Source organism: Sciurus vulgaris (assembly GCF_902686455.1).
Source record: "Sciurus vulgaris genome assembly, chromosome: 3".
Classification (NCBI taxonomy): domain Eukaryota; kingdom Metazoa; phylum Chordata; class Mammalia; order Rodentia; family Sciuridae; genus Sciurus; species Sciurus vulgaris.
Genome location: NC_136463.1, coordinates 3,880,040 through 3,898,802, shown reverse-complemented (window position 1 = coordinate 3,898,802; position 18,763 = coordinate 3,880,040). Strand labels below are relative to the sequence as shown.

Sequence of the window (18,763 nt, the reverse complement as noted above, 5' to 3'; positions counted from 1 at the left end):
CTGTGGATTCTCTGGCACAAGATGGTGTTCAGACAAGCAGCACCCTGATGGCTGCAGGCCAGCGCTTTACATTGGTTTTGCAGGGAAGAGCCCCCCCACACCTTTGCCCCTTCCTTGAAGTACACCCTGGTATTAGGGTGTCTGCGCCTGTGGTCCCCATGGGATTATCAGCAGTGTTCTGTCCACTCTCAGAGCTCCCAGCTGACCCTCAGTGCAATCCTTGTGCTCTTGGAATTGCATGGAATTTGATAGGAAATCTCCCTTCCAGATGTTCTGTCGGGAGTCAGCAGTCCAGCAGCAATGTGGGCACAGGATGGGTCTCCTGCCCAGTGCCCTCTAGACTGCTCTCCCAAGAGAAGGCAGAGAGCATCTTGCTGTACTTATTTGCTAGGTAGCTTCTGACACAGTGTGGAAAATGCACCCCAGACAGACGTACTGGATTTGACAGCAAGGTGAACTACCCAGATTTGCCAGTTGATTCAATTCCAGGGTTTGTTGACATCACGACCATATTTCCCATTTGAAAATGTCATTCTTCAGGACTGGGGATATAGTCAGTTGATAGTGTTTGCCTCGCAAGCACAAGGCCCTGGATTCAATCCCCAGTACCACAAAAAAAAAAAAAAAGAAAAAGAAAATGTCATTCTTCTCTGCGTTAGTAGTAATCATCAAACATTCTTGCCCTTTACCTCTGACCATAGACAGCCTCTGGAAATGTCTGTCATTCTATTTTCTAAAAATAGACCATAACTGAGTTGTTATGGTTTCTGTAAATTGATAGCCTTGTTCGGGAACACTTCCAAAATGCACTGTCAGGCAGGGTGCAGGTGGCACATGCCTGTAAACCCAGCAGCTTGGGAGGCTGAGGCAGGATTGAGAGTTGAAAGCCAACCCCAGCAACTGCATGCTGCTGAGCAACTCAGTGAGACCCTGTCTCTAAATAAAATACAAAATAGGACTTGGGGTATGACTCAGTGGTCGAGTTCAGTCCCTAGTACCAAAAAAAAAAAGAAAGAAAGAAAGAAATCTCTGAGGTGGGAAGATCACAAGTTTAAGGCCAACTTGGGCCACTTAGTGGGATTCTGCCTCAAAATTTTAAAAATGCATAAAAGGGACCAGGGGTATAGCTTAGTAGTAGAACAGCCCTGGGTTCAGTCCCCAGTACTGCCAAAAAAGGGGGCTCTTATCATATGGCTGCTGTGAGTTTAAAGCATCAGCTGCTTCTGTGGCTGATTGTCTACCCACTGTCCCCAGTATAGACAGCATCAACCCCAGGTGTGGTGGGAGCAGGGTGGCAGTGTTGGGAAGCAGAAACAACCTTGCATTCATAGATGGGAAGCACACTACTTCACTGCCCCTGCAACCTGCCTATCTCTGCCCCCTAAAGTCCATTCTGTCTCCCTACAGATCCCGAGTGGCAATCTGGGTGTGTTTGGCAATAGCGGAGCAGCACAAGCCAGGACCATGCAGCAGCCGCCACAGCCACCAGTGCAGCCTCTTAACTCCTCCCAGCCCAGCCTCCGCGCTCAAGTGCCTCAGTTTCTATCCCCTCAGGTCAGACCCTTGCCAAGTGGGAGACACAGACGGGTGCTTGGTGGGGACTTGCGTCATATCTGAGACACTCTTTTAAAGTGAGAGCTGAGTTATCCACATCTGTTTTTAATGTGCAAAGCCATTCTAACCCTTCAAGAAGCAGCTTGACCCTGCCGCCCCAGAAATATCCCCAGAACCTACTGCTCTGGCAGCCTTAGCCACCTAGCCTGCCCTGGGTGTCCACTGGTCAGAGCAGCTCTGTGGGAAGACAAGACAGCATACCACCCATGATGTGGTTTTGTCCTGGGTTTGCCTTAGGAAGTTACTCTGATGAACCTGATGATGGTCCTGGGTAGCTGGCAAGGGCAGGGCAGGCTGCTCTGCTGGCAGCTTGGGCCACGGAGGAAATGGCCCCAAACAACCCAGGACTACCACTTTGTGGTGAGAAGTTGAAGGCCATCACAGAGAGCACATGTGTGTTAGATTCGTAGTTAACATTTGTGAGGTTATTCCTGGCCAGAGAGATTCTCAAAATATTACTGTTTTACATAGCTCTGGGTCCTTCAGTCAGAGTGTATGTTGGGGGGGAGTATTGTTTACTTTTAGAACATTCCATAATTTCAGGCTTTGGACTGAGTTTTTAATCACAGTGTGACAGTCCTTACCCTCATAAGAATCTTTAATACTTGATTGCTTTATATTGTTAACACATCAGAACTCTACTTGATATGTCATTCTTGGCACAGGGAGGCTGCGCCCTACCAGGAAGGAGCAAAAACATTCTGAGGTCCCAACCACCTCCTGGCATTCTTCTAGCAGAGGGAAAACTGCTTTCTCCCCGAGAGACCTCTGTTACCAGGAAAATATTTGAGATTTCTGAAGGACCTTATGTTTAATCTGTTCCAAAAGAGAATGTACTAACCCATCAGTCTTTCATTATTCATAAAGTTCAAGCTGCAGTTGACTTTGGATTGCTATAACAAAATCCCCTAGACTGGATGAATCGTAAACAGCGTGGGCTCATTGCTCACAGTTCTGGAGGCTGGAAGTCCAAGATCAAGGCACCGAGGATCTGGTGTCTGGTGTGGACTGTCCTCACACATGACGACCTCCTTCATGCTCACGTGGAAGCAGGGGCAGCCACACTCCCTTAGGCTCTTTGATAAGAGTCCTGATCCCACGTAGGGCTCTGTGCTCATGACTCAGCCACCTCCCAAGCATCCCAGCTCTTAGTACTACATAGAGGTTTAGATGTGAGTGCTGGGATTTGGGAGACACAAACATTCAGACCATAGCATATACAGAAGCAAGCAGATGTGTGAGGGGTTTGCTGGGAACAGGCATTGATCTGTAACGGTTGTGCCCGAGTTTGTGCACTAGCAGAGGTGGCTAGAACTTGGTAGAATGCTAGTTAAATATGTTAGGATGCAGGATAAGCCTGTGTAACAGACAGGCCACAAAAGACAGGCATTCCTCTCTTTCATGACAGTGTAGACAGAAGCAGCTAAGAGCTTGTGGGGCAGCTCTGCCACAGCCACTTGCCAACCACAGGAAGAAGGTACAAGAGAGGCCAGGACAGCCCTTTGTGTGGATGGCCTGGAGGCTGCATATGCCCCTCTCTGGTGCATGCTTCTGCCTGCAGCTAGCACCACAGCCACACCCCGTAGGAGTAAGTGTAGTGCTCTACCCCACCCTGAGCAGAGGAACATGTCTCAAGTATCAGCCATTGTTGTGCTGTCTTATTTTCTCAATGAATTCCAATATGATTTCCATAGTACCTGTACTGTTACATAATATTTTTTCTTTAAATTGACTTGCCCTTTTTAACTTGTTTATTTTTAAAGAAAACTTAACGTCTACCATAAATCGAAAAATCAACATTTTTCTAATATGCATTAAGACAATTATTAAAGTAAAAAATCCTAAACTGTGTTACACCTAAAATCTTCTTGTGTGCCTACCTCTGATATGAAGGTCCATTTCACACTTTGGAAAACATTGAAATAGCCAGTGTTAGCCCTGCTTGGTTCAAAGTAGTAAATTCCAGTTGAAGAGACGGCCCTGAGTGGGAGGCAGGCAGGTAGCTGATCAGGTCTGCCGAGAGTCACAGGAAGACTGAGGGCAGTGGTGCCCAGCCAGAGGCACATCTGCTCTGTGGCAGCAGTGGCAGCATCTGGAGCGTGCACACAGGAGCTGGGCCCAGGGGCCTGTGTGAGACACATACCCCTGCCTCCTGTCCTTCAGGCATTCGCTTTGGCAGAACACGAACTCAGTCACTGATGGGAATAACCCAGAACCACACATGGGAAGCTAATGAGTAACTAAAGTACTTAGGGAAAGAAATGTCTGAAGATTCTCCTTCCGTCCTTCTTCTCTCCTTATTTTCAAAGTGTTAACTACTAAAGGTAAAGTGTCCATAGATTTTCTAATGGCCTTTGAAGTCCAACCCTGAGACAAATGTAATTTTGATTTGATAAATTTTGAGTCTTAGAAACACTCTGTGGGTAAGTAAAGATCCTCATAGAGATGGTGCTGACAGTGTGTCTTATGTCAAACAGGTTCAAGCACAGCTTTTGCAGTTTGCAGCAAAAAACATTGGTCTCAACCCTGCACTATTAACCTCGCCAATTAACCCTCAGCATATGACGATGTTGAACCAGCTCCATCAGCTGCAGCTGGTGAGTTCACAGGTCGCCCACGCTACAGGTGAAGGGGAGCGTCCCACACACTCATAGCTAAGCAACACACACCACAGACACCTGTGGTTGCTGTGACACTTCTCTTCCTGGTGTGGTGTGTCATCGAGACTGTTCGTGAGTTATGGAACTTTTCACTAAGAGTGTTTTTACTAAGCTCTGTAAGCGCTTTGGCCCCTGTGCATTCAGGAGTCTCAGGCTCTCTCTCCTTTTGAGCTCATAGCTTCTGGGAGCCACAGGACATAAAAACTCATATAAGTGACTGTTTTCTCAGTTCTCCCAAGAGTGGTTTGCACAGTACCTATTCTACAAACAGGTGAAAGTCACTTCATCATGGGTGCTAGATGCCTTGGAACTAAGAACTCGATTCTCTTAAGACCCCGGTTCAGAGTGGCTGGTGTGAGTCAGGGGCAAACCAATAATCCCAACTCCTCAGGTGACCGAGACGGCAGGGTCCCAAGTTCAAGAACAGCCTCAGCAACTTAGTGAGATCCTCGCTCAAAATAATATATAAAAAGGACTCGGGGGTATAGCTTACTAGCAGAGCCCCCCTGGGTTCAGTCCCTAAGACTTTAAAAAAAAAGGAGTACAGCCTATATGACCCAATTATTCTTAAAAGTTTTATAATTTAATATATGTTGAATGTTTAATTTTTAAAGTTTTATTGCTTTTACCATAAAACACCATGCTGTTACATTCCCTAGGTGCACACTCAATTGATGCACACCACAGGGCCCAGTCTGTAACTCTGTTCTTTGATGTGTGGGTGCCTGGTGTATTTAGACGTCCTAGCTGGTAACTTGTAGGAGTCAGGCAGCTGAACAGCGGGAGCAGCAGGGGCCTCTAGTGCATGGCACCCCAGTGAGACCTTTGCTTATACAGGAGTCTGGGTCCTTGAGCCCCCCCACACACAGTTTCTAAGACACGGTTTTTAAGCACATATCTATGAAGTTTGGACATCTGGCTCTTCAGTAGGGCAGCAGGAGGAAAGCATCCCAGAGACACTGTGGGTGTCCTGACTTTCCTGAAAAGCACAGAACTCCAGACAAAGGGCAGGGTGGCCTCACCCTCAGGCTCTTTCTTGGTCCACAGCAAGGATAGGGAGGCTAGCAGTACTGCGTTCAGGGCAACGCACTTGCACAGTCCTGTGGCTTTCAGTGCTGGCAACAGCAGCAGGAGACCCTACCCCAAGAAGGAGGCAAGTGCTACAAGAACCAGGCACACCTTATTCAGAGCCATTGCCATAGACCAAGGATGCACAATGGACAGTGCTGTGGGCCTGATGTGCCAGAGTCGTTCCTTCACCTGCTGAGTTCTTCTTGGCCCCATGGTGCAGAACATCAGGAAAAATGCTACATTATGTTTAGTGTATTCTGTTGTCCAACTTTGTCCCAGAAAAATTGGAGAAATAAAGTTCACTGTTTCTAAGTTTCAGTTTTAGGACCCCTGGATGGATCCACTTAAGTGAATTCATAATTAATGAGGCGTTTTCAAGAGCTTAGTCTCTACTGTTATTTGGATTCCATTTTAATTAAGTCCTCTTGTCAAAAATATCTCCCAAAATCCATGTTGTAAGAAAAAAATCTAGCGTTCCCCCAGCATTCCGCAATATTCCGCTGAACATGGGGTCTGCACCAGCGTGCTTACAACCATGCAGTTGCCTAGCCCACTCTGGCCACAGGTGCACATGCCGAAAGGGCCCACAGACCAGTGTTTGGGGTCCTGTCCTGGCTTTAGTTCCCATAGCACTGTCTGAGGTAATCACATGACCTCCAGGTACTTAGGAGCTGCTTAGTACCTTTTTTTTTGTTTGGGGCAACCTATCTGTAATCTGGCCCTTCTGGACTTTAGTCTTGATCATGATAAAAGTAAATTTATTTTTTTATTTGCTTAATGTCAGGATGTTGAATCATCTGTTGATGGCTTTCTTATAACATTCTAGCTTTTCTTTCTGCCAATAGGCATACCAACGTTTACAAATCCAGCAGCAGATGTTACAGGCCCAGCGTAATGTTTCCGGACCCATGAGACAACAGGAGCAGCAAGTAGGTGTTACCCAGCCTGACTTTTGTCATTAGCCTTGATTGTCCCTAATAGAAGAGACACTAACTGATGAACTATTAGATTATCCTTGTTTCCGTACCCTCCTCCCCAACCCCAGGCTAAGCCTCCCCTTTGAAAAGTCCTGAAACTAGCTAGGTTTGGGAGGAGGTTGACCCAGCCTAGAGGTGAAAACACTTGGTCTGTAGACAGGCCGTGCATGTCGCTTCACACCGGCTAACATGCGTCTCTCTACCCATCAGGTTGCGCGCACAATCACTAATCTGCAGCAGCAGATCCAACAGCACCAGCGCCAGCTGGCCCAGGCCCTGCTTGTGAAGCAGCCTCCGCCGCCACCACCCCCGCCGCACCTGTCTCTGCACCCCTCTGCAGGCAAATCGGCCATGGACAACTTCCCCCCTCACCCCCAGACTCCCGGCCTACCTGACCTGCAGACCAAAGAGCAGCAGTCTTCACCCAACACCTTTGCTCCTTACCCTCTCGGTGAGTCTCCTGTCACCACCAGCACTGTACTGCGATGGGCAGCATGCCAGGAGTGCAGCCCAGACAGATCCCTAGGACAGACCTCCTGAGGCGACTGAAGAGGGCGCAGCACTACCTGCCTTCTGCAAAACAAAGCACTTGACTGCTGCCTCCAGTGCTTGGAATATAAAGTCTTTCAGAGTATATCCATGAAAGCCCTGAAAATACTCCCATTTCCGTTCTTGCATCAGCAAAGCCTGTTTGTTCCTGGTTTATTTTTCTTCTGCTGTTTTTTTACCAGCCACCCTCCTCCAGCTTCAGTTGCAGGGAAGAGTTTACAATAGTTTAATGAGTTCTCTTCAGACTCATTAAAGCAGGCCCTGCTTACAAGGCAGCAGCTGTTCCTACAGCTCCTACTGTGCAGAATGGGAACTGACCCACCAGAGGATGCCCAGCATGTAAAGCCCACATGTCTTTAGAGCCACAGTACCCACCTTCCAGGTCAAACAGGCTGGCCAGCAAAGACATGGGTTTCACAACTGAAGACAATAGAGGAGAAATGTCATCAGGAGCTAGGGACTGCATTTCAGGCTTGTCTGTTGCTATCAGAATCTACAGACACAGGATGAGTGACAGAGAATTTGCTACCAACTGATAACATCCCTTTCTAAATGCTAGCACAAATTTCTGAAAAAGAGTCACAAATTCTAGTCATAGGAACACTTCCTGCTCCACGCATAACAAACATGGTGTATCTTTAACATGAAGCTGACAAATGTTAGACTGGACATTCCTGTCCCGTCCATTAATGCCCCTGATGTCCACGAAATGGTGTCTGGTAATGAAGACCTGACCTAGGAATTAGCTTCCTGGGTTGAGTCCCAGCCCACTGCCAGCTGGCCCACTGTTCCCTGGTACAGCTTGTCTACTGTCCTTTGCCTCTGTTAGTATGTCAAGCTCTTACCCAGTACAAAGCATGTAATTCATTGGCTTTTCATATAGGCTCTTCTGTTTTAGGAATGGTTGGTTTGGAAACTGATTCCATTCCACCTGTCATCCTAAAATGCTCTAAATCCAGCTTCTAGTGTTCACCTGTCCTCTTGCTTTGGAGAATAAAGTGCACTCATCTCTGCCCCGTAACATCTCTTTCTTAGCATAATGAAAGAATTCATTCAGTGGATCTTCAAAATCTGATGAAAATTATTTTGATAAAATGTTCATAATAGTCACATTGAAGTTGTAAATGGGGGCTGGGGATACAGCTCAGTTGGTAGAGTGCTTGCCTTGCAAGCACAGGCCCTGAGTTCACTTCCCAGCACCACAAAAAAAAAAGAAAGAAAAATGTAAATGCATTAAAAATGAATAGCTAGTAAGGTATAGGGAACTTCACTTTCCTGTTGACTGTCAGCATCTCTCTGCAGCAGCACGTACTAAAAGCCTCTTAGACACTAAGGTATCAACGCCAGGAGCCAGCAGCCCATACCTAGTTGTGAGCTTCTGTCCACCTTGTGTCTGCATGTTCAACCCCCCTGGCTATTCCATCTTTTCCCCCATAGAGCCAACCATCTGGAAAAGGAGATGAAGCCTACCCACAGGAAGAAGTGGTTTTGATACCCAGGGGCTTTCAGGACCGTTCAGCAGAAAGTTGACTTTCACCTTGATGACTAAAGAAACAACCAGAGAGTAGAATTTAAGCTTGAGCCTCAAAGAAGTAGAAGTTCAGTGAATAAAGAGAAAGGCCTCTCCAGACACAACCTTACAGAGGAGCTCTGGTGTGTTCCCCAGGCCCAGACCAGTCTAGCTGACTTGTGAAGGAAGAGTAGAGAGAGGGGGTTGAGACCAAACTGTGGGAATTGGATACTCTGCTGGCCAGGCTGAAGCCCCTGCCTTGGGGCCCCTCATCTGGTAGACCTGTACAAATGGAAATGAAAGCAAGAAAGCAGACACTGCAAGCAGGCACCCTCTAGGCAGTATCAAACTTGCAGAGGTATTTTTTATGTCTACAAAGTATATATCTGTCTGTCTCTGTTCTTTCTCTCTCTTTCTCTCTCTTTCATCTCTCTATCTATATTAATTACTAATATTTAAAAATTGGGAAATTGTCAGCTGGGCACTATAGCACAAGTCTGTAATCCCAGTGACTTGGGAGGCAGAGGCAAGAGTATCACAAGTTCAAAGTCAGCCTCAACAACTTTACGAAGGCCCTAAGCAACTTAGGGAGACCCTGTCTGTAAATATAATAGACGAAGGGCTAGGGATGTGGCTCAGTGATTAAGCACCCCTGAGTTCAATCCCTAGTACAAAAAAAAGTAGGGGGATCATCAAATAAAAATGACTCCTGACATCTTTTAAAATTGACTGGCCAGGCACAGTGGTGCACACCTATAATCCTGGTGACTCATGAGGCTGATGCAGGACGATTGCAAGTTTGAGAACAGCCTGGGAAACTAATTGAGACCCTATCTCAAAAAAAAAAAAAAAAAAAAAAAAAAAAGACTGGAGTGCAGATGAGTCCTAGAGCCCCCTGACTTCAATCCCCAGTACAAAATAAACAATGTGGCCACACAGGTCAGGTCAGCATTCCACAGGGCAGTCTCTGGTTGCCCAGGAGCACCTGCTTTCATAGTGCAGAGCCTGTCCCTCCTGCTGTAGTCCCTCACGCCCCGCTCACCTTCATTTGCATTATCCACCTGGCTCCTATAGGCATTTGAATTTGCAGACCCTGTTATAAAGTTAAGAACCAAAGTGTTTGGCACCTTGCCTAATAGTAGGGTTCCCTCCCTGGGTGCCACGTGACGTGGGGGTGAGTAGGTGCTCATGGCACGCAGACTGCTGCTGTCACGTGTTCCATCCTGGTGGCACATCTGCCCTGCCACAATTGTCTTCCTTCCAGCCCAGCCATCTGGCCTACCATTTAGTGGCATCCCTGTCAGGAACTCTTCACTTCAGTCTTTGTATCATGATCCCCATCATCTTTATCAGCCAACCCAGTGCTGCCACCTCAGCAGATCCCCAGGAGCATCTGCTCACCATTCCAGCTGGAGAAAATGGCAGCGCCCACGCTCCCAGATAGTACAGTTCCTGAAAAGTCACTTGAAATGGAACTCACACTCCAGAAAATGCTCTGTAACAGAAGCTCACTGCAGATAGATGCAGTTCTTCAGATCAGCTTCTTCTGTAGGTGGCGGGTCAGGAAAAAGTTTTCATGATCTGGAGGTTCCCACATGGTGCCCTAAAATCCAAAAGAATTTTCCTTCTTGTTAGGCTTACTATTTCTCTGTAGACGCTGACTGGGCAGCCTCAGGACCATGTTCAGCACTAAAACAAGCAAAATGAGAATTGTGGAATGTACTTAGTTGAAGATTGTTGGCATTTTCACTTTGAGGAATAATATTGCTTAAAGAAAGAAAAGAAATATGTTGTTTGGAAGAAAGGTATTTTTTCACCAGCATTAATAAAGCCTGGAGTGAAATCGGACAGAGGAGGGAAGACAGATCCTAACGGTACCTCTGTTTTCAGCTGGACTGAACCCAAACATGAATGTCAGCAGCATGGACATGACCAGTGGTTTGTCGGTAAAAGACCCATCTCAGTCCCAGTCGCGCCTCCCTCAATGGACACACCCCAACTCCATGGACAGCTTGTCCAGTGCTGCTTCTCCTTTGGATCAGAACCCTAGCAAGCACGGTACGTCATGACCAGCACACCCACACAAGGGGTCACTGCTGGCTTATTCGTTGATTATCCCATTGTGGGGCATGCTCATTCTGTACATTTTTACACACCCAGTGCTGAAAATGGAATAAAAGCATTCCATTCTTTACAGAGTATATAAGTTTTCAACTAGTCAGGGATCAAACTTGTTGAAACCCTGCTGTCAGACCTAAGCTTCAAATCCAGAAATCACAGAGCAGCAAACATATAGGCCATAGCCTGTATGCTTGCTTTTTTTTTTTTTTTAAACATCTACATTCCTAAACCACAGAAATGAGTCTACTGAAAAGAAAATTTTTCAGTAAAATAATAAAACACAAACAAAATCAAATACTTAGAAAAAGAAAGAAAATGTCAATCATTAGAGTTAATCACACTGTTGAGTATTAAATGTAGCTTTGAACTTCCTGATAGCATAAAACATGAAGGACATTTAATATGTTATATAATTACTTGATCCACATAATTTAAAAGGAACAAGACAGTTCTGCCTGGTGGTTATTTCTGTGAGGAAATCTCTATGACATCTGTGCACCTTCCTTGGCAAGAGGAAACCCCGTCGCCTGTAGCTGGTTGGTTTAGTCTGTGTAAACTTAACACCCACTTGTTCCTCCACAGTAAGGGTGGCCGACTGTAGGAGGGAGGACACAGAGACAGCAGCAAACCACAAAGGCTCATATGTTGTCCTTAGAAAGGGTTATGGTGGGCAGCCTCCTGTGTCATAAAGATTTCTAGCATGGATGAAGGTATAGCTCAGTGGCAGAACCACGCCCTGGGTTCCACCCCACCCAGCAATGCAAGAAATAAGTATTCACTAGGCCCAGTGGCACACAACTATGGTCCCATCTATTTGGGAGGTTGAAGCTGGAGGATCACTTGAGCCCAGGAAGTCAGGGCCATCCTAGGAAACAGACTCTGACTTAAGAAAAAAATGGTTCCCAACTTGACTTAAGTAAAATAGTTCTTTTAAGAGTTTCACTCCTCCAGGGGCAAAGTTTGGGCTGACCAGACAAGTCACTGTTCTTGAGAATCCTGGACACACTAAGTCTGATGATTCGTGTTATTCTGACAAACCTGGAAGGGAAGGCTCTTTGCAGCCCCTGGGTCTTGAGCAGAGAGTATTCACTGGGCTCCTGTTTATTTCTCCTATAGGTGCTATCCCTGGAGGTCTAAGCATTGGGCCTCCAGGTAAGTCCTCCATTGATGACTCCTATGGCCGGTACGATTTAATCCAGAACAGTGAGTCACCAGCCAGTCCTCCTGTAGCTGTGCCCCATAGCTGGTCACGTGCCAAATCTGACAGTGATAAAATCTCAAATGGCTCCAGCATCAACTGGCCCCCAGGTAAGACCACACAACACAGAGCAACACAGATCTGAACACGAGCCTGGGAGGAGCAGGTTCTAGGCCACAGGTTCTGGGAACTTCGGCCCCACTACTTTGTCATCTCCACTGGGAATCCATTTGTCAGAACAAGGGCATCAAACCTTGTTCTGTGGCTCCTTAGTCCAATGTGAGGAGTAGAGGGGACAGTAAGGCAGTGGTGGGGGGTGGGGGGCACTGGATACCATCTGGGAACAACTTTCAGGCCTTAGTGTATAATACTTGGTCCTCCTTTGTTCCAAAGGAGTGGTTGATTTAATTGAAAGAGTCTAGCGCGTTCCTGAATTTAGTTACCAGATTATAAAAATTTCCACAAACAGGATAAGAGTATTTGTAAATGTCAGGAAGCAATGTGAAGGTGCTCTAGCATGCCGCTTCATTTCATTCCCACAAGCAGAATTCCATCCTGGAGTTCCGTGGAAAGGACTTCAGAACATCGATCCTGAGAATGACCCTGATGTCACTCCTGGCAGTGTCCCCACTGGGCCTAGCATCAACACCACCATCCAGGATGTCAACCGCTACCTCCTCAAGAGTGGAGGTGAGGAGAGGCCCCTCAACCTGCCTTCCCCTGGGAGGGTCCGGTCTCCTTCAGAGACGCCAGCTGGCAGTGTAGGTGGGGGGCAGGCCTACTGAGACACCACTGCTAGGCTACTTCTGGCCACCTGTCAGCTGCAGCATAAGACGATTGATTTGGGGTACATGCTTTTGCTTGATTTATAGAGGTTGAGTGTAAGGTGTCCAGAATGCTTGGGGCAGAAGTGACTTGGATTCCAGAGCTTTTCTGATTTTGGAATGTTGGCAGGGACTTCACGGTTGAGCATACCCAGTCCAAAAATGCAAAGTCTGCAGTGTGCTAGCTACATGACACTGGTTTTAGATGCTCACCCCATATATCATATTGCATTTTTTAAGATTGCATTATAAAATCACACTGTTAGCCTTTAGCTTTTTAATGAAAAAGTTTCCACCTGAAATCTCTTTAAACTGAAAAGGAAGTAGAAATGCCCTTTATTCATCCATCCCAATCAGTTTTCCCTGGCACAAATATCAATGCCAGTTTTTAGCATACCCTCTGTCAGACTTTGGGGTTCAGAGCAAGAAGTGCTGGGCTGAAGTGTGAGCTCAGACTCCCTCCTAGGCGTGCCCACAGAGGGAGGCCTGGGGGAGCCTCCTCCCGTGGCTTCAGCAGCAGCACTCGTGGGTGTGGACAGAAGAGCAAGTTTCCAGACATCCCTGTCCTCACTGAGAAGGCCTCTCACATAGTTCCCAAAAAAGTTAACTTAGGTCTCCCACTTAAAATAAGACCTGCTGGAGCAAGGCACCTGCTTCTCGGCTATTTTCAGCAATGAGCTTCTAAACGTGCCTGTGGTCTGGCTGGAGGCCCACATGAGTACAGACCACCCTTCCTGTTCAGTGCTGCAGGTGTCCCAGCTGTCAGAACAGGAGCCTCACGAGATGGCAGGGATGGGCCAAGGCAAGTCGCACCTGTGTGTGGCAGAGCAGGCAGAGTGAACCCGCCTGTCTTGACAGTCTTGTGGGGAAGTGAAATGGGCCATGCTGATCCAGTCGTTAGAAACTGAAAGCATCAGCGTCGCTTGGTACGCTGCAGAGCTTCTGGAGCAGGCACAGATGGAGCCCCGCAGGATCCTTTGGCCTCTGGGTGGCAGCAGGAGTGGTGTGAGTGCCATCCACCGGTGGGGCCAGGTCTTCCTTGATGCGGTAAAGGTGGCCTCAAGAGGCACATGGTTTCTGATCAGAGCCAAGCAACTTCCTCTGGTTCTGTACCTACCTGATGAAAGAGGTAGGCTTAAGGGCAGAAGGGAATCTAAGCTGAGAAGCACATTGGCCATCAAGACAAGGCAAGAAGATAGAATCCAGCTCTGGGATTAAACACACCAGCTGCCAGGCACAGTGGCCACGCTGTGATCTCAGCAACTCGGGAGACTGAAGCAGGGGGATCCCAAGTTCAGAGCCAGCCTTGGCAGCTTAGTGAGACTGTCTCAAAATAAAAATTTAAAAGGGCCAGGGAGGGCTGGGGCTATAGCTCAGTGGTAGAGCACTTGCCTTGCTTGTGTGAGGAACTGGGTTCAATCCTCAGCACCACATAAAAATAAATCAGTAAAAGGGCTGGGGTAGTGGCTCAGTGGTTAAACAACTGGATTAAGTCCTCGGTTCCTAAATAAATAAATAAAATTGAAGACCTGCAGAATTAAGTATGCTCTAACTATTGTCAGCTGTGAAGAGGTCCCCTACACAGGGCATGTAGGAGGGGCCCCACACCTGGGGCCCTGCCTTGGTGGTGATGAAGGCAGAAGCCCCCTGGGTCTTCCTGGCCCCCAGGTGAGAAGAGCTCTTTCTCCTTGCTTCCATGCAGCATCCTCTACTCCACCTGCCCACCCCTCCCAGCTTCTTGCTTTCTTCCCAGATGTTGAGTGAAAGTGACAGCAAGTGAAGCCACGTGGAGCTCAGCTCCATCCCAAGGAACCAGGTGTCTTGCGGGTGCAGGGATAGTGTTTCCTCAGAACAGAAGGTGCCACTCTGCGGGCACCGTGCCTGGAGGGGCACAGTTCCTGGGACAACGTCCCCACCATGCCTATGTCCCCAGAAGGAACGCAAGGGAGATAAGGGGCCAGAGAATGCTCATGTTTTTATGGTAGAATTTGTACTGAAAAGCTTGGGGTTTGTGTTCTTTGTTCTGTGGCTGTGGTTGGAACTGTGAAAGGGTGAGGATTGCCCCGCATTTAAATCATTCCCATGCTTAGGAAGGGGCAGTCACATGACCTTTTCTGACCTGGCATTTTAAACATTCTGGTGGTAAACCTTCCCCCAGGGCTTGATGTCACTCCTCAGAGCATGCTGTGGTCTCCTGGGCCTTCAGGAGCATCCCAAACAGGCCTCCCCACAGCTCGGACTGCGGGACTCAGAGGCATGCCTTAATGCCTCCTGGCACCACGCCTTCCTGTCCAGTCCTCTGCCCCATCAGCGGCTCAGGAGGTGACTGTGCTGCTCCTCACCCACATCAGAGCTGCCGACCACACGCCTGCCACCCCTTCTTAGTGCCATGTTTGGTTCTGCAGGGTCCTCCCCACCATCCTCTCAGAATGCCACACTGCCTTCCTCGAGTGCCTGGCCGCTCAGTGCCTCCGGCTACAGTGGCTCTTTGAGCAGCATTGCCTCCGCACCTAGTGCTGCAGGTACGAACTGGCCTCTCCACTTGCAGGTAGCATTTTCTTTCTTTCCCCAAACAAAACTGTAACAGGCCTCAGCTGTTCCCGTTGCCCTCCTGCTAGGTGATGGAGCCTGGTGTGGCCTCCCCCGCGACTGCGGGCCTCAGGCGCCTGTGTCCTCACACAGGAGTGGAAGTGTGGTGACGGTGCCCCTCTGTGGGATTGTGAAGATCAGGTGGTGCGCAGGGTACCAGCCGGCCTGGCACACAGCGCCAGCCTGAGTAGCCTGTTTCCCTCCCTCCTCCCCATGACTGATACACGCCAGGGAGTGTGAGTGGGAGGGGCTCAGAGGCAGGCAGCTGCCGGGAATCTGCCATGAGAGGTGGCGGAGGCTGGCAGGTCCCCAGAGTGCCCACATCCCACTGCCCGCATCTGCATGGCATCCGATGCACTCCGTCTGTATTCCCACAGAAGATGCAAGGCCTTCAAGTGAGGCATTTGTTGTAGGGTGAGGGGAGAATGGGAGAATACGAGGACTTGGATCTGAAGCTCTTAAGACCAGGATATAACGAGAAGTAGACACAAGCTGTGGTGTGTTTATGAATATCTATTTATGAATCATTTCGTATCTAGTTCTGTGTTCTATCAAATTTCTAAGCTGCTATACCGTGCCCACATGAGGATAGCATTTAGGGTTTTTTCAGTAAGAATTTTTATAATTCCATTACCTTGGGGGAAAAGCACTTTCAATGAAGTTTAGCATCTTATTAAAAGAAAACCAAAGCCAGGTGCAGTGGCGCATACCTGTAGTTAAGCGTCTCAGGAGGCTGGGGCGGGGGGTCACAAGTTCCAGTCCAGCCTAGGCAACTGTCTCAAAAAGGGCTGCAGGTTGGCTTAGTGGTGGAGCCTCCCAAAGAGAGGAGGGAGATACTTAGACTTTTAGTATCTCCTCAGTCCTTTGGCTAAAGAGAAGAGCAAAAAAATCGCTTTCCTTACTTCTGAGTCAGTCTTGCATGGCTTTTGTTTTCTAATCAGCGACACCTTTTCTAAGGTTAGCATTTGTTCACTGTGAAGTCACAGTCACCTTGGGGTCAGGCTTGGGGAACCACACTTGTGCTGTGAATCCTGGACACAAGGTTGTCAGGTGTCCAGGCCTCTGCTCATTCCATCAGCCTTGGGTGGAGGAGACAGCTGGGGCTGGTGGTCATTACTGACTTTTTGTTTTTCTCCCAAAGAACTTTTAAAACAGTCCCTCCCCAACTAGCAGGCCAGGTGTGGCACCTTGACCTCAGGGCAGCTGGACTGCTGCTGTTTCTGTGGCAGGGTGCAAGAGGGGTTTTCCAGAAGCTGTGGGAGATTGCAGTGGCAGCGGGGGAAGGTGGCGCGGCAGGAGCGTTCTCTGACAAGGGACTAATGCTTAAGGAAATACCATAGGGAGGCACGTGTGGACATTGTGCCTCTGACCTCGACTAACCTATTGCATGACCAGACAGGTCCCCATAGACTTCAATGGCAAGTTTTTCTTAACGCTGGCTTCAGAAATGCTGCTGTCTTGGTGGTGAATGTTAGCAGGTTGAAGTGTCAAAACACTTGCTAGATCTGTAGGGCCACGCAGACTGTGAGCCGAAATCCGAGAGAGAGCAGCATGGCTGGGTGCAGCAGTGCACAAGGCTGAGGCCGGAGGAGCCCTGGAACCCAGGAGCTCAAGGTCAGCCTGGCAACAAAAAAGAATTGGAAGAAATAGAGTGCTTTGGGCTCGCTTCAGGATGTGGAATTTCTTTTTCCTCCCAGTCTACTGGTGTCCGAGCGTGTGCCTGCTCCCCAAACCCTGTGATCACTTTGCCTCTCTGACTGCAGAGTGAGTGAACATGCTCCGTTTTCTGCCTTCTAGGTAAACTGTCAGACATTAAATCGACGTGGTCCTCTGGCGCAGCCTCCCACACACAAGCCTCTCTGTCTCACGAGCTGTGGAAGGTGCCAAGAAACACTACTGCACCCACAAGGCCCCCTCCAGGGCTCGCCAATCCCAAGCCTTCCTCCACCTGGGGCGCCAGCCCCCTTGGCTGGACCAGCTCTTACTCCTCCAGTAAGTGCCTTTCTCTTCCCAGCCACTCTGCTCCTCCCTGGGGTTGTGTCCCCTCCCTTATCAGGATCCCTGCATGCTCCCTCATTACTGGGCAGGGTCCGGAGGGAGTTGAGGCCTCCCTGTACTTGTGGGCTTTGGCTGGCTGAGCCTGGGGCTTTCAGCCCCTGTGTTGCAGCTCACTGCAGCTTTGCTCTGAGCCACGAGGTCCCAGGTGGTCCAGCGTCTGTCCTCTGTCCTGCTGTGCCACGTGCTAATCTCCCAGGGAAGCCCATTTGGCCTTAACTTCCCATTCCCATCAGCCCCAACCAACCAGCACTAATGTCTTGGGGCTCCTCCTCGTGATTGCTTCCCCACAAGATTTCACTGGAACGTAGGGGTTTTCCAGGCCAAATACAAACCCAGCAGCTCGAAGAGCACACTGTGCTGCTACCGGGGCTCTGTAGGCTCCCTGCAGATGCCTCCTGCTAACCCTGAGGGGTAAGAGAAAGGTACTGGGGATTTAAGAAACCAAAGTTTAAGTCAGCAGCAGAGAGTTTGAGAATGACTGTTTAAATGGTGGCCCTTACCCAGGCATGGTAACTCAAAACTGTAATCCCAGTGACTGGGAGGCTGAGGAAGGAGGATCACAAGTTGGAGGCCAGCCTGAGCAACTTAGACCCTGTCTCAAAATGAAAAATAAAAGGATAAAAGGATTTGGAATGTAGCTCAGTGGTAAAATGCCTTTGGGCTCAAGCCCCAGTACCAAAAAAAAGGGGGCGGGGAAAGAATAATAATAATAATAATGGTTCTTATGGATTTGCTTAGTTTCATTAACAAGCAGGATTTAGCACCTTGAATCTAAGTGGGGGGTCAGGGCAAACAACTTTCCATCACTCATGGCACAGGTGGGAACGCACAGACCTGGATTGGAGGAACATCCAGGAAATGGGGGTTCTCATGGGTGCAGACAGATGTCTGCAGGGATGGGAGATTTGGGCTTATTAGGAGATGCCCTGGGCCCTGCTGGCTTGACAGGGGGCCTGCTGCCTGTTGTGGATAAGGCCAGAGACCTGAAGCAGGCTGGCCACCCAGCTCTGCATCCTGTCACTGAGTTCTTGTGCCCTCGGCCTGTCACACAGGTTCTGCTTGGAGCACCGACACCTCAGGAAGAACAAGCAGCTGGCTCGTTCTTCGCAATCTCACACCCCAGGTAAGGCCCCAGCACAACAGGAGGGCCGCCCTACATGCCCATAGGGACATGGAAGTGCCGCTTGGCCCCTGGTGCAGGCAGCTTGGCAGATACTCTGTCAGCCTGGGGGCACGCAGGGCAGGCAGACCAGGCTCCAGCTGTGGTGAGCAGGCTCAGGGCTGCTTGAAACCGTGTTCCTGGTTATTTATCCCCACTTTGGGGGCTCAGAAAGCATACCCTTGTAAACAGAATGCTTGTCTTCTAACTGCCCACTCAAGAGTGACGTGGCCAGCTCAGGCCTTGTGGCCAGCCAGTAGTCACCATTCCTGACCTGAGGCATACACCTGCTAGGCCACAGGGCCACGAGGCCCTGGTGCCTTTTAGAAATCAGACTGTGGGATGTGCCCTGGCGAGAGGGGAGCAGAACCCAAAATGGACTTTTTCTCCTTCCTCTGGTTAGTTCAACTCATGAACTCTAAAGTGTCCAACA

The 18,763-nt window shown here is 48.9% G+C and overlaps 1 protein-coding gene across 1 annotated transcript in view; it reads left to right on the top strand.

The window, feature by feature from the left end:
• Positions 1-18,763, top strand: part of TNRC6C (trinucleotide repeat containing adaptor 6C) — a 115,089-nt gene that overhangs the window by 92,260 nt on the left and 4,066 nt on the right. The window contains 10 exon segments of the mRNA XM_079134193.1: positions 1,408-1,554; positions 4,092-4,211; positions 6,191-6,274; positions 6,533-6,773; positions 10,272-10,439; positions 11,619-11,810; positions 12,247-12,390; positions 14,930-15,046; positions 16,911-17,105; positions 18,224-18,294. Coding sequence (XP_078990319.1) covers positions 1,408-1,554; positions 4,092-4,211; positions 6,191-6,274; positions 6,533-6,773; positions 10,272-10,439; positions 11,619-11,810; positions 12,247-12,390; positions 14,930-15,046; positions 16,911-17,105; positions 18,224-18,294 — 1,479 coding nt within the window.